This window comes from Salvia hispanica, chromosome 3, assembly GCF_023119035.1.
Source record: "Salvia hispanica cultivar TCC Black 2014 chromosome 3, UniMelb_Shisp_WGS_1.0, whole genome shotgun sequence".
Taxonomy (NCBI): domain Eukaryota; kingdom Viridiplantae; phylum Streptophyta; class Magnoliopsida; order Lamiales; family Lamiaceae; genus Salvia; species Salvia hispanica.
This window is the reverse complement of record NC_062967.1, coordinates 10478516-10494551: the sequence shown is the minus strand read 5'-3', so window position 1 is coordinate 10494551 and position 16036 is coordinate 10478516. Positions and strand designations below refer to the sequence as shown.

General features: G+C 30.8%; 2 protein-coding genes across 2 annotated transcripts; one reads left to right on the top strand and one right to left on the bottom strand.

Moving 5' to 3' along the window:
* The first annotated feature begins 5068 nt into the window (after positions 1-5068).
* On the top strand, positions 5069-5839 carry LOC125215980. Its single transcript, XM_048117573.1, has one exon. The coding sequence runs from the start codon at positions 5239-5241 to the stop codon at positions 5623-5625; it is 387 nt and encodes a 128-aa protein (XP_047973530.1). The 5' UTR covers positions 5069-5238; the 3' UTR covers positions 5626-5839.
* Positions 5840-10532: 4693 nt separating this feature from the next.
* LOC125214367 (receptor-like protein kinase HERK 1) lies at positions 10533-13520 on the bottom strand. The gene has a single exon (XM_048115364.1). It carries the CDS (start codon positions 13219-13221, stop codon positions 10732-10734), a length of 2490 nt encoding a protein of 829 aa, XP_047971321.1. The 5' UTR covers positions 13222-13520; the 3' UTR covers positions 10533-10731.
* Between the last annotated feature and the right edge of the window lie 2516 nt (positions 13521-16036).

Below are 16036 nucleotides of genomic sequence, written 5' to 3'. Positions count from 1 at the left end.
AAAAAAGTGAACTTAAAAAATGATTTCTGGATTATGAGTTTATCTCGAAAATGGTCCCTGAACTTTAAAAATATCATCAGTAGTTCCTGAACTAAGGGTTAATATAAAAAACAGTCCTTTTGCACTGTTTCGAGACGAAAATGCCCTTTTGAGGGATTTTGGGGGGTTTGGGCAATTTGGTCTTTTTACACTTTTAACATTTTAAATCTGATACTATTATTTCAGTTATGTACTAAATCTGATATTATTTCAAAATTATCATTCTTTTTCCTTTTTGTCATCCTTCACTTTGTTTCTTTATTTCAACATTAGATTTAATTTTACAAAATTAAATTTTAAATTTCAGTTTTTAAATATCAATAAATTTTTTTAATTATAAAAATTAATAAATAACAAAAATTAATAGTCATAATCAATATTTGATAGCGTCTAATATTTAATCAATAAGATATGACAACAACTTAGTTTTAATCAATATTTAATAGCTTTAATCATAAATAAATTATATAACACGATTTATTCTGAAATAAATATGCATCTAATGTAAGACTAATATAATTTTCGTTTATTAATTTGAAAACAATCAAAATGACTAGAAAATTTCAACAAAAGTACTCCTATATAAAATTTTTAGTCAAACTTCGTAATATTCAATCACAAACAATTATAACAACCGAACGAAAGCTAAATAGAATAGCTCCTATTTTTCCATCATGATTAATATTATTTTTCTGTACTTCTTCAATTCAGCTAAATATTATATTAAATAACAAAAATTAATAGTTTTAATCAATATTTATAGTGTCCATGAATTAATAGTTTTAATTAAAAAAATTTATTGATATCTAAAAATCAAAATTTAAAATTTAATTTTATAAATTAAATCTAATATTGAAATAAAGAAACAAAGTGAAGGATGACAAAAGGGAAGAAGAATGATAATTTTGAAATAATATCGATTTAGTACATAACTGAATTAATATCAGATTTAAAATGTTAAAAGTGTAAAAAGACCAAATTGCCCAAACCCCCAAAACCCTCAAAAGGGCATTTTCGTCTGGAAACAGTGCAAAAGGACCCTTTTTAATATTAACCCTTAGTCCAGGGACTACTGATATATTTTTAAAATCCAGGGACTATTTTTGAGATAAATCCATAGTCCAGAGATCATTTTTGAAGTTCACTCGAAATAAAACTACCTACCTTTGAGAAATTTATACATTCACTTATCTATCCTGCCTTATAAAGATCTTTATTTTGAATGATAAGTTATACTAATATAAATTAATTTATTACTACTACTATTATTGTAATGAATTGATTAATTTTGAGCTTGTTCGATAATCTTTTTTTTGATTACTCAATCTTACTATATTTTATCAACCCATAATTAGTCTCAGCTTCTCCATAATTAGTCTCAGTACGGCAACATATTCATTAAGAAATAGGACTATTACCATAGTCACATAATATAGCATTGGGGGTCATGTGGATCATCTCCTATTGTATTTATGGACGATTGCAAGAAAAAGTATAAATCTACCATATTTTTTTTATGAAATTTCTCATTAATTCATGAAAAAAAAACTAGCTATTTTTGTGAAACTTATAATTGTATAACTATCAATTTTTCTCGTCTTACATTGGAATGCTATAATAGGCATGGGCTTACCAGTTCAATTGGATAGGGAATATAAATTTACAATTAGTATTAACCTAATTGATTTAAGGTTCAATTTTCCAATTTCTTCAAATTTGAAATTATTGTGTTATTCTGTAAACATGAGATATAAAGAACAGCCTCTTACTTTTCCTCATTTCCTTTTGGCGGCAGATAAAATAATTACCACTCCATGATTTACAAACAAAAAGATCGATCAAACTACATGTGTGAAATACTTACTAATTTAGGAAAAATGCCACATTTTATCACAAAGCAAATTGATGTATAAACTCCAATATTTTATAAATAATGCCATTAGGCCTGAATTTCGGCATCAGAAAATGCATATAGCACAACGAATTGAGTAGATAATAGTAGTATTGCCTTTACAACTGTATATATTCCACATTAGATCTGGCATGCCACGTAGATTGATGCCAAAGTTTGGGTTTCGTGATGTTATTGAAAAATTATGTACAATAAATTTCTTAAAATTAAAAGCTCTAAGTATATAAAAAAAAAGGTGAATTACATATTGTGACAAAATATATACTCCATCGAGAAAGCAAAGAATGCTTGAGCAATGATGAAAAATCTCTAATTTACTTCTTGGAGTGGGTTGGTAGTTCATCATTGTCTTCTCTGGACAATTTGCAGCCTTAACTAATTAGATGACCTCATAAAGGAAAAATGTGTGGAAGTTTGGAAACATTAGAATTAGAAAACTATATTCCTCTTCTATATTGATCTTACATTTAAAGTACATGGAGTATTACCATAGGATAGTTTATGATCAACTGCAAACTTATTTACCGTAAAAACTCAAAATTCCAAAATACAGTTTCTAACACAGTTTTAATATAATATCAACATAGTATAAAATTTCAAAATTTTAATGGCAACACAGTATCAATACAACATTAATCATTGACTATCGTTGAAATTCTGTTGACATTTTCCTATTGATGCTTTTTTGTGATCTATTGACATTTTCCAGTGATCCAGGTCATTGTTTTGAGTTTGTACAATATTTAGAGTTTTCATTTTGATCACGTCTCTACTACTATGTATATTAATTATCAAAATTGTATACATGAAACATGCAACACATATATAAATTACCATGCACCTGACTGGATATATATACTACTAGTAATATAATTAGGTAAGTAATTAGCTTGAAGGATTATACGTCACAATTAAGGGCTCATCCTCATTCATCATCATCCATCTAATTATTCAACATAATCAACATGTAGTAATATTTGCGATCTTTGAGTTATTAATTACTCCATGAATTTCGTCTAGAATTAACTACTTAATTATGCTATCATCTTATATAGTGGAGCATTTGAGAAAAATGATTGCTCACCTCAAATTATTAGTAATATGAATCTAGCTACTGCACTTGCTTAGTAATCAAGACACATATAGTAGTATATCTTTTCACGATGGATATAGGGTGTCAAAATATTATTAAAGTAGTGCTTGATTGCATTAATTTTGAGGAGGTTATTTCGTGGAGGTCATGGTTCCAAACCATTTATGGTATGTCGTAAATCGTTGATGAGCTAAATAACTATACTGAGTAGTAGTATTAATTTTCAGCATTATTATTGCCTATGGTGGATTTAATTTAAAATATTGGTTGCTGTTATTGATAATTAAATTGTACTCCATGTTAATAATAAAATCATAATCCTTTTACTAAATTAAATTATGTTGTGACCATCAGGCCATATATATGGTCTAATTTTACAAAATTTTGGAGTTTCAGTATTTGTATCTAGCTAGTAGTAGTAGCTATGAAGAATCATACAAAATTTTGACTTTCAGTAATTGTGCCGCTGTTTAAATTTTTGACTTTCAAATACGTTATAAAAGTAACAGATTAATTGGTTGCATTTGTTTTATATATTAATTAAATCGTCTCTATTGTTACATCTCAGCCGTCAAACTTGTGCAAATAGTGAGGTTAGGGGTAGGGTTGGGAATATTTTGCATTTTGACTAAAATACATACTGAAATGAAATTGAATCAATTAGCAAGTTTTCTTTTAAATCGAATCGAAAAAATTTGAAAATTTTTGAATCAAAGCCGAACCGAATTGTTGGAAAATAATAGGACTACCTTTTTTATATAGATTGTTTAAAATTAAACTACTGTATAATTTGTGACAATCGAGGAATATTTAATAGCTTCGGTGCAGGCGATACATGGAGAGTAATCTCAAAATTTTTATATACTACTTTAAAAATAAAAAAAGAAATATAAGAAATACTCCATAAAAGTATATTCACGAATAAAGGTCAAAGTCAATGACTGGTGTGGTGATGGCTATAGCCAATTAACCATATGCACTCTAAAAATCCTCAAATTCAAGACCACTACAATTCAATTCCAACCAATCAGATCATGACAAATCATTCCCATTCTCCAATATGCCTAGTTTTTATTGAATTAAACTTTAATAAATAGCACTAGAATATGCTATATGAATATCATATCCTAATAGGTTCAGGACTCCTATTTAATCTATAATTCAAATTCATAAACTCATACTTATATACTCCATAGTCCGTATACGTGTACGTGTATCGTTATGTTTAAAAACTCAATTTATATATTAATTAATGGCAAAACACATCTTTAGGTCCTTATACTTTAGTTAAAATGTTTATTAAGTCCTTGTACAATTTTTTCATTTTAACAGGTCCTTATACTTTTCATAATATTTTTATCAGATCCTCGTACAATTTTTTATTTTAGTAGGTCCTTCTATTTTTATCATAACTTTCATAGGTCCTTGTACAATCTTTAGGGACTTTTTTTACATTTATCTTGGATAATAATCTAAATTTAATTAAACTTAATGAACTTTTTAATATTCCATTATTTAACTTAGCATAGTCTATAAAGATAATATCATCTTGTTATCCAATAATCTCAATAAGTTGCAGAGAGTAATAAAAAGATTAATCGTGATGATTGAAGATTAAAATTGAAGTTTTTTTTTTAGAATAACTATCTGATTTTTAATTGATTATTTATATTTATATTGAAAGATATGTTTCCCTGAATATTTATAATCATAAGATAAGTTAAATAATAAAATTAAAAGATTCATTAAATTTAATTAAATATAAATTATTATCTAAAATAAAAGTAAAGGTATATCTTAAAATAAAAAATTGTATAAGGACCTAATAAAAGTTATAATCAAAGTTTAAGGACCTACTAAAATGAAAAAATTGTACGAGGATGCGATGAAATTTATGAGAAAGGTATAAGGATCTATTAAAACGAAAAAATTGTACGAGGACCCAATAGACATTTTGATTAAAGTATAAAAAGCTAAGAATGTGTTTTGCCTTACTTAATCCGGTACTCCTAATAGGTAAAGCACACAACACCACTATAATCTTATAAACATTCTCTATTTCTCAAAACCTCACCCAAACATTCCCTCTCTCTCTCTATTTTCTTGTCTCTCCAACCGGCAGAGCCATCTTTTCTTCTTACATACAATCAAGAAAATCGATCAAAATCCCGGGGCACGGGGCACCGGAGAAAGGATGGCGTCGGTCTGTATATCGAGCTGCGTGGACGACGCCCGCGTTCCGGTGAGAGCAACCTACGTGAACCTGTACAAATGGCCGGAATCCGACTTCGAGTTCGTTAGGTCGATGAGCTCCAAATCCCACAACTCGAGTCACGGCCGCCCCAGAGTGGTGGACAGCATCTCATGCAGGCAAATGTATTTGAGAAGCTACACGTTTTCGAGGGAGGAAGACTACAAAGAGGAGAAGGCCAAGGTCAAGTGCCTCGGCAGAGCCAAAGACAAGACCAAGAAGAAGCCGGCCGCAGGCCTCAAGAAGGCCAAGTCCGCCTCGTGCTCCGCCTTGACCTATATTTTCCGGCGGCTGCTCTCTTGCACCACCGAGATTGATGTTGCTAATTAAGTTGACTAATCTTTTTCTTTTTCTTCTAAATTTGTTGCTTTCTTTTCTTTTTATTTTTAGTTTTGTTTTTAAAGTATATGTTAATAATTATATATTTATGTATGCTTATTTTTCATAGAATTTACTCTCTCTTGTTTTGATGGGATATATAATGTGCTCTTGTACGGAGATAATGGGCGGATGATTTCTTATAATTTGGTTTTGTCTTGTACTATTGATAACTTGTCTTGTTTCGAAAATAATTTTATGGATTATGCATTGGAAATATGAACGTTTTCTTTTAATAAATGAATTAAGAACGTTATTATTGATTATTTGAAAGATTCAATTAGCAGCATTCCAAATAATTAATGTAGGTAACATTAAGGCGCAACCGAGTGTTAAAAAGATGATGACTCATGAGGACAAATGTGGAATGCGTAATCTCTATGTGATTGGTTTGACTCACAAAAAAAATACAAGTTTGTTTTCAACAAAGCAAGAACACTACATATAATGACATGTAAAAATCAGTGGTTCAAAATAAAACGTGTCAAATACATGAAATGTAATTATGAATGCAAAAACATGCACGCATCATCTAAATTCTAAAGCAAAAAAATAAAAAATAAAAAATTAGTCATATGCAACGCACTATATCGTTCAGAGATTCATAACTTAAAAATGGAACTATAAAAAAGAGTTTCTAGAACAAGAAAGATGCAAAAAGCAATGAACATATCACATATGCCTTATCTACTATTTACGTGAATGACTTTGATTTTGTTATATACACATAGAAAAAATATTTAGTGCGTGGAAAGGTCGGCCAATGTAATTTTCAATTATACCTTTTCATTTTCCACCATTCAATTTTACAGCCATTGACGACTTTCAGATTCATATAACTTCAATTTAGCCTACTCCTCCACTAAAGTGCTGTCACTTGTCTGCCTCATAAAAAGGTTATTTATATTTTTTAATTTCTTCATATGATTTAAAATTGGCCTCCACTAGAATTCAGTGGCACTTGTAGATAGACTCACATCAATCTTTTTATATCAATAAAACAGATATAACAACTTTTTGTGTGTGTTGAGGATTCATGGAATCAAATTTCCCAACTTCAAAATAAAATAAACTCCTACTACTAATAAAAGAGATTTAGTATAATATGCTGCCTCACTTTTTTAACAAGTGTCTCCAATCGTCAAACTATACATATTAAAAAAACTATTAGTATCATAAATACATGTATAAAATTATTAACTTTCAAAAAAGGTAAAATGAGAAGAATGTCGTGGGTTAAATTATCAAATTTTAAAGTCTAAAACTTATTTAAAAGTGGAGGTAGTACTTTTCTCCCTAATAATTATTTAATCTTCAGCTCATAGTTGATTTTGGTTATGTTAAGTACTCCTAAGATATGAGTCAATGGTTATTTATATTCATATCAGGATTAATATGCATTTAATCAGCTGCATTATTAATATTTTCTCCGTTTAATTTGGGGGAAAAAGTATTACTACTGTATAAAAAATAATATCATGAATGGTGTGGGTTTGCTCCCTAATGAAAGACTAACGATTATATGAATTAAATAGCGGTTTAAATTTGACCTTTTAGCTTTTAAGTATTCGTCATTGACTATATTGTAAAATTTAAAACACATTTATTGCTCAATGATTATTTGATTTATGTTCAAAATTAAAACCTTCGCAGGAATCTTTAATTTTGAAATAAGAAAAGAGGATTAGAATATTATCTTGATGGTGAGATTTCTTCTCTAATTCTTAATTAATTTAAAAAGTAGCAGTGTTAGTAGTTAAGCTCCACCAATCATTGTATTTATATTCACAAATGCATATACAGATAAATATAATGTTAATTGACTTAGTTATTGTAAGGGAATATTTTCGTTTTGTGGTTACTCTTTTAGTTTGTTATTTTGAAAATTATCAACATTGTTTATTATTGTACTTTTGTTCTGGATAACCATCTTGATTAATTAATACTAAGAGATTTTACTAGTATTAGAATACAATTGTTATTTTTATTGCAACCTTCAAATTAAAGAGATAAGTCTTTTATGGAGTAGTTTATTGAAATTTCATCGAACATGAAAATAGATCAATATTTGTTAAACCAAATTTGAGAGTCATTTTAACTGTTAAAACGATTGAAATTATTCTTATAACAATCGTGAGATAATTGATCACATTTCGTGACTATAATCTCATTTAGCTCTTTTATTTATTGGGATTACATAATTAAAAAATCGGATTTCGCCGTAGAGTAAAAGGACACTGCAAAGGGAATTTTTGTGTACTGAAACTTGAAAGTGACTAATTAAATTGTAATTTAACTAATTTAAGATAATAAGTTGTCTAAATCAGATTGGAACAATAATTTGTACTTAGATATGGAAAAGGTGTGTTAAACTGTTAATACGCAGGCTAAGTTTGGCTGTTTGAATAAAAACTTGTCCGAATCCCACAAATTTGTATATTGATTTTATTTTATTAGTTCATAGTATTTTATTGCCATTTATATATTGATTTTATTGTATTAGTTCATATTTTCATAAACTAGTATCGTGATCATTAAGATTTTTAAATCATTTAAAAATCAAATCTCAATATATTCACTTCCTCATTTTAATGGTTTGTAGGTTTTACATAATATATATAAAGTCGATAATCCTAATACTAACAATTACTAGTACTATTAATGAATAAGAATTAAAAAAATATATAATATAGGAAAATACTAGCATAAAAAGAATGTCCGTGTTATAGCAATACTAACAAAAGATTCTCAAAATTGAAGAGTAACATATGGATCTTTTCATATTGTATTCATTTAAATTTAAACTAAATCGAGAAAGTTATACTCCTATCCCACAAAAATAGGTACATTTGTGATTATATAAATTTTAATGTGTAATTGATAAAGTAGGAGAGAAATATGAAAAAAAAAAATATTGGAGTATATTAATGGATGAAGTGCCTTATCTCATTACAGATAAAGAAGTTATCAAAAAATAAAAGTGAATTATTTTTATAAGACGGACTAAAATGGAAATAACTTTTATTTTTATGAAACCCGATTTATATAGTTAGGCCAGCAATGCAATAAGTTACTACCATGATATAACAAAACAAAAATTTCAAAGAGACGAAATGATAGGTATGGAGTGGGAAGCATGATTAGAAGGAGGAGTAGGCCAAAAGAGAAAGAAATGGGCCGACCATAAAACCATACATTATCATAAAGTTCAAAAACATGCTTGTAATTATGGAACTTACAATACACGACTTCGTTGGATTCGTCGCCACTATAATCTTATTTCACTTTTTAGTTTTGTTTTTTTACTTAAAATTTTCCTCACTCGCCGGAAAAGGTTGCAATTCATAATGTAATTTAATAGGAGTACTTACTCCGTATTATTTTGAGTTGTCTCATTAAAAATAAAATATTTAATATCATTTCTACTTTTTCATCTCTTTTAGGTATTTAATTCGCTTCTCATTAATTCACAAAACAACACTACGTAAAATATTACGTAAAAAGACAAATATTTCATTTATAATAGGACGGATTGAGTACTTTTATATAGGTTAGTACTATGATCTACGATACAATTATTATCTCATGTGGAGTTTACGAAGCCATCAACTTTGCCTTTTGTGAATCCCTCTTGAGTTAGTTGTAGTTTTCATTTTGAATTATATCATTATCTATCGATGTTTTTTTCTCTTAATTATGTGAACTATTCGATTAGAAAATGACTGTTAGGTTACATTCATACAGTACAATTTTTTTACGGTGTACATTATAATCTTGACTATCTCATTCATTAATGAGTAAAATTTCAGATTTAGTGACACATTAGAGCCTAAGTAAAACAAAACCTAACAAGCTCTCCAAGTTCTACCAAAACCCGGAAACTAAAAGTACAAATAAAGAGAAAAATAGCAAACCAACAAAGAGACAAATCTTAAACTTCAAGTTTGGCGATGATATACACGAAATATATAATCATATGAATTTGGGATAAATTTGTAAATGTGCCCCTATACTCTCTTTGCACACTGCAACACTAATGGCCTTCTTATTAGGAGTGAGGAAAAAAATGAATATCTCAATCTAACCAAATTGAATTTTAATGTTTAGTTTGATTTATTTTCTAATTTTGGTTTGTTTTGGTTTTACTTTTTAGGAAATTTCAGTTTTTACAATTCCATTCGGTTCAGGTACGTAACAACCCAAAAATCATATAATGTTTATAAATCTAATTAATTAAATTAATTTATACTTAAAAATAAAAAACTTAACAAAGTGTAAAACAATTTAATTGCGTCATTTTGTTACCGTTGAAATATACTCCATGTAGCACACAAAGTATTTGGAACTCGATATGAAAGTTTATTTTTGATTTTTTGGATATTTGTTATACAATTTCAGTTTGTTTCGGTGTTGTACGGTTTTTTCAATTTTTTGGATATATATATATATAAGAGTATACAATTTCTCTTTAAACAAATTATTAACAGTTAAGTATATCCTTCATAGCATACAAAAAAGTTCTCATTTAGGAACCTTTTCTCTAAAATTATCGAAAACAAGAATTAAGTATTGACGTGTTAAAAAGAGTTCTCGTTTAGGAACCTTTTCTATGAAACTATCCTAAACAAGAATGAAGTATTGATGTGTTCATCTTTCATAGAACACAGCCTTTATGGTAGATAAATGTATATAAAACAAAATATTAAGATGGGCATATATATATAAGGGGGATACAGCTCACCATTTCAATCATAACATAATGCCAAAGTCCAAATCTAAATAAAAATCAAATTAACTTCAATTTACCAGTGTATATCTATGTATCAAATCTGCTAATCTTGATTATAACAAATTACAAATGCAAGAAAACCAATGATACCTAACTTTCATTACATAGGGCAGAGGCCCTCCAAAATCTTATACAACTCTGGTTTCAATTTCCATACCACATATGAAAGCAAGAAACGCAAACAATTAAACAGTGTAAATGTTGCTTGAAAACGATGAACAATTACAAATGGAAATCTCAAACATAAACATCATCTACAAGCATTTAAATCACCTCCCCTCGGAATTCACCAGCTGCGAGAAAACTTTACTCATCGAGACACCCGACAGATCATCAACACTCGAGGTCTCAAACTGGGCAACAGAAGTGGTAGTAGTCTCGACATGGATGAACTCACCAACTTGCGGAGACAGCTGCCCGATAGCATTTGTGCTGTTCTCATCGGGATCATTCTGGATCACTGCCTGTTGAAGCTGAAGTGCGTATTCAAGATTCCAAAGAACATCGCCCATTGAAGGCCGGTCCACTCCATAATCCGCCAAGCATTTCTCTGCCGTTTCTCCAAACTTTCTGAGGGAATCGGGTTTTATCTTCCCCACAAGATTCACATCGATGATTTGATCAAGCTGGCCCTTCTTCTGACACTTCATTGCCCATTCAGCTAAGTTAACCTTTTCTCGGGGTAGAGATGGATCTATCACAGGCCTGGCGCATAGAACTTCAAACAAGACAACGCCAAATGAGTAAACATCTGATTTCTCTGTCAGCTGCTGCCTTCTGAAATACTCGGGATCGAGGTAACCAAAGCTCCCTTTTACAGCCGTGCTGACGTGAGTTTGATCAAGCTCTGGCCCCGTCTTAGAAAGCCCAAAGTCAGCAACCTTAGCCATCATGTCCCCGTCCACCAATATGTTTGCTGACTTCACATCACGATGAATAACTGCTTTAGCATCGCCAGTGTGGAGATAGTGCAACCCTCTTGCAGCTCCAATGCATATCTCGAGCCTCTCTTTCCAGCCTAAACTTGGAAGATCTGAACCGTAGAGATGGCCTTTGAGAGTCCCATTCTCCATGTACTCGTATACCAGAATCATCTCATTCTTCTCATCACAATAACCAATCAAGGAAACCAAATGGCGATGGCGGAACTGGGAAAGCATCTCGATTTCAGTTCTGAATTCTGCTAAACCTTGCTGGGACCGGGGATTGCCTCTCTTAACAGCAACCTTTGTACCATCGTGTAATTCTCCCTTGTAAACCTTGCCAAACCCACCAACTCCAATCACCCAGCTCTCGTCAAAGTTGTTTGTTGCATCTTGCACTGCTACAAAAGGGATGCGATAGCTCATGTTCGAACCAACGCTGACAGTTGTGCCAGTCGAATATTTGCTTCCCATGGTATGAGAAGCTCCACCATTAACCGATATAGGAACCCATGTTTTTGAGAATTTCAGTTGTTGACGTTTCCTTCTTTTGTGCATGAAAAACAGAATTCCGACCAAAATCAACGCTACTGGTACTCCAACGCTCACACCCACGATAATGCCTAAGTTCTTCTTCGATTTAGGAAACGACGGCATAACAGATGCCCCAGCAAGGCTGTCCTTGCTATTTCTTATTTTCATAACCTCCAAACCGTTTAGAAACGCATCAGGATAAGAACCCCTAGGAGATGGACCAATGCTTACACTAACGTTAGGTCTATCAAGCACCGGGGTAACAAAATCCCCATAGAAAGCAGTGGCCAACTTCCCATAAAGTTTCGTAGATAGTTCTAGATCTCGATAAACAGCATACGTGTCAATGTAAACATTAAACACAGAATCGGTAGGCGATGCACTCACAATGTCACAGAAGTGCAACCGAATCAAGTACTGAAAACCAGGATCCACCGGGATGTCCCAGGTGACATTGAAGTTACTATTTGGATCACCATCTGAGTTCATCTTCGTGCAAGTCCCATAAACAGTCGGTGGAGCAGTATCTGCCGTTGCACCACCACTAGGGTACTGAACAGCCGGGATATTAGACTTACTAGTAGCAAGATTCGGCTGTTTCAAATACGAACCATCCGGTTCCCAGTTACGCCCCAATGTGTCATTCACCAACGACACGAACGGGCCACCCATATTCAGCCTCGCAAGTGTCTGCAGGGACTGAGCCGACAGCCCAGTAAACTGCCCCGAAGAGCTATAGAGCTGTGCAGCATCCGCGATGAGATTATCGGGCACGGATGCAACCTCGATAGCATTAACATAAGCAATCGAATTGTCAGAAGGCGAAAAGGCGATGACGAGATCCCCCCTCTCCACATTAACAGAGTATTCCCTAACAATAGCAGCCTTAGGGGTGAAATTACTAAGCAATGTAGTCGTCTGAGAGAAAACAGAGAAACTAGCGGTTTTCATATCATAATTTTGATAGATAAAAGGGTAAAAATGGAGGCGGATCCAATGCCTACCGCTTTGCCTAATCGGAAACGTATACTTAGAAGGGCCATTGAAGATTCTAGCAGTTCTAAACAAAGGGGAATCCTCAGCCCTAGTTATCGAATTCAAATTGCTATCAGCTAAAATCTCTTGAGGGGTTAAGAGATATTTCGCAGCAGATTTATCAGCAATGAAAGTAACATTACCCACAACGGCGTCGCTCGACGATCCACAGTTGACATAGAATTGATCAACGGGTGTGAATCCCCTCGAACAGCAAGCGAGATTCAACAGCAATAAACCCCAAATTGAAAACCCAAATCCCATCATCAAATATTGAAGTAAGACAGCAATTGAAGTGAAATGATGTATAAAGATTGCACCTTTGAGGCGGTGGGGAAACGAGATTTGTGTTGAATAAATGCAATGGTGAGAGGGAATGAATAAAGGGGGAAGAAACCAAAAAATGGAGATCGTATGAATACAACAAATTTAAAGGCGATCAAACCTGGCCTCAACTGAATAATGGCCAACTGGATTTTGACACAAATTCAAAATATAGTTTTATTCCTAAAACGAGATGATTCCACTACAGAGTGTTTTAATCTGCGTTCACATCCATTTTTATTCAGTCCTAAGATTTATGGGAAAATCCAATGGAAAATTGAAGTTAGAATATGGAAAATGACTGTGTTGGAATATGTGTGTTTTGATTTGTAGAGTTTTAATGAATTTGACAATGGAGTGACTTTGTGTAGGACTACTCTTTTCTCATTTTATTTATTTTATTTCAATTATTTTTATTTAAAGTGAATATGAATTTTTCTTGTGCTTTTTTTTTTGTTTATGAAGCCTAGCATGTGATTTACATAATAGTTTCATGTTCAAGATTATTTACGTTATATTTCACACAACAATTTATTTAGTAAGTTCAGACATAACGTTTATAACTATAAAGAATCCGTTATTTCTTCTTAGCTACAAATTCTGATAACCCATAATTGTAGATTTGGGATTGGATTTTAAAAATAACAGCTTTCGACACTAAATGTAGGATTGAGTCCATTTCATTTTAATATTTTCATTCGTTTTTTTGTAGTATATTATTGTATATTTTAAATCATTTAAAAACATTTTCAAATCTAATTAATTTAGGAATGAGAATCATAATTAATTATTTTTTATAACTGGGTTTTATAATGTTTTTAATATTTTCCAGTATAAAAGTATAAAAATTAATGAAAATTTTGACTCAACCCTGCGTTTTAAAATGCACAATATCTTGTGCTTTGATATTAAAACCCAAGTAATACAGTCCTGTATATTCATCTTATTCAACAATTAAAATGATTAAAAGTTTTCTTTGTGCAATCAAATCTTCTCTTTTTATCGCCCAATAAAAACTAAAAAGTGATTTAATTAAGTGGGATTAGTTAAGAGGAGGTATACGTCATTTTCACAATGTCGGAATTAAATAGTGAGGTCTTTTTTTAATAAAAGTTTCCATTTGGCAATTCTAAAAACTAAAAATGAAACTGCCCACTTTAAATGATGGGTTAAATTCTGCATTGTGATTCAACCCCACATCACTATTTTATTGTAACTTGTACACTTACCAATTTTGAGAACATGGTTGCATGTCTGACTTAGTTCGTGATATTATTGAATGAAATGATAAAAATACTATTGAGATTATTGATCCATATCAATGCATTATTGTAGATTTAGGTGGAATTCCACCCACCAAGCCAAAACTAAGAGATTGGTGTACACAAAATGATTATGATATAGTAGAACATCAAAGTATTATATTTAGATTTCTTTTAACAAAGAAATAATATTATTTTCCCTAAATCCCACATCTACTGTTTCCCATCATCTTTTCAAACTTATAATTATGTGGTTTTGATGTGAAGGGAGTTTTACAAACACATATGTCCAAAAAAAAAAGAAAAAAACCGAAACTTAAATTAGAAAATTATTAACTGATATGCATGCGTGATTGACCATCCCATTAATAATCAAATGACTTTGCCAGAAAGGTTGAACTGATCATTAAAACCTATTTAATTTATTACTATGTTAGTTTACAATTGGCGAGAAATATAGATGCATTATGTATTTTGTAGTACTCTATAATGCATTTATGCTACTCTCCATATTATAAATCCCTTATACTAACATGTAAATGTACTTATCGAATTATATTTTAAGTAGTACTCTATTTAAGAGTAATTTTTTTTAATAACGAAGACTTTGAAGAAGTGATTAGATTTTTAAAAATATGTTTGTATAGTTAATTAAATTCAATATTCTTATGTGTCTCACATCATCCTGCTCATTAATTTATCTAATCACTATTATCTGGATTTGATTTTCAATCTCGTATTTAAGAACTAAATATACTCATTAGAAAGGTGACAGCAAATCAAAACACTCCACGTAATGAATCCCTGAAAGTTACCAATTTGATGAATAATTTTTCGACAACTGTCTTTAAGCTGTATGTGGCAAGGCAATTAAATTTATAGCCAGTAAATGACTGGAATTGGTCAAAAAAAATCAATAAATACAGCAGGCCAACATTTTTGTCACCTTTATAAATATTTCACCACTGCCACATTTTATTAATAAAACAAAATATTGATTAAAATAATTAATAAAAAAACAGCTCAGGTCTCTTTTAGAATCTTGTAAAGATGAAGCTTCATAATGAAATTGAGTAATTATCCAGTCCTTTTGCTTGATTAATTAATTAGATGTGGGTGCGTGGTGGCACAAGAATATTAGCATTTTAAAAATGCATATAAGTCTGATATAAAGACTGACACTGTATTAATCTGTATCCTTTTCCTATGTTATTAGATTTGGTCGAACTAAATTTTAACTATTTATTCTGATTTGGCAGTAATGACAGCAATGATTTTTAATATCCGGACAATATACATATACTGAATTTATAAGACATTTTCTCATGTATTCATATTTGTGGCACATAATTTCCCTCCTAAATCAATTGAAACATTTTATCTTATGATGTATCTTTTCATAAACAATTTTTTTCTCCATTTATTTAAATATTAATATATGAAAGTCTCAAATTATATCTTCAATGGGCAATGTTTTTTCATACGAATTCCTTCTG

What these genes read in the sequence shown, in the direction of transcription:
- LOC125215980 (XM_048117573.1), top strand. Translation starts at nt 5,239, where the DNA reads ATGGCGTCGGTCTGTATATCGAGCTGCGTGGACGACGCCCGCGTTCCG.
- LOC125214367 (XM_048115364.1), bottom strand. Translation starts at nt 13,221, where the DNA reads ATGATGGGATTTGGGTTTTCAATTTGGGGTTTATTGCTGTTGAATCTC.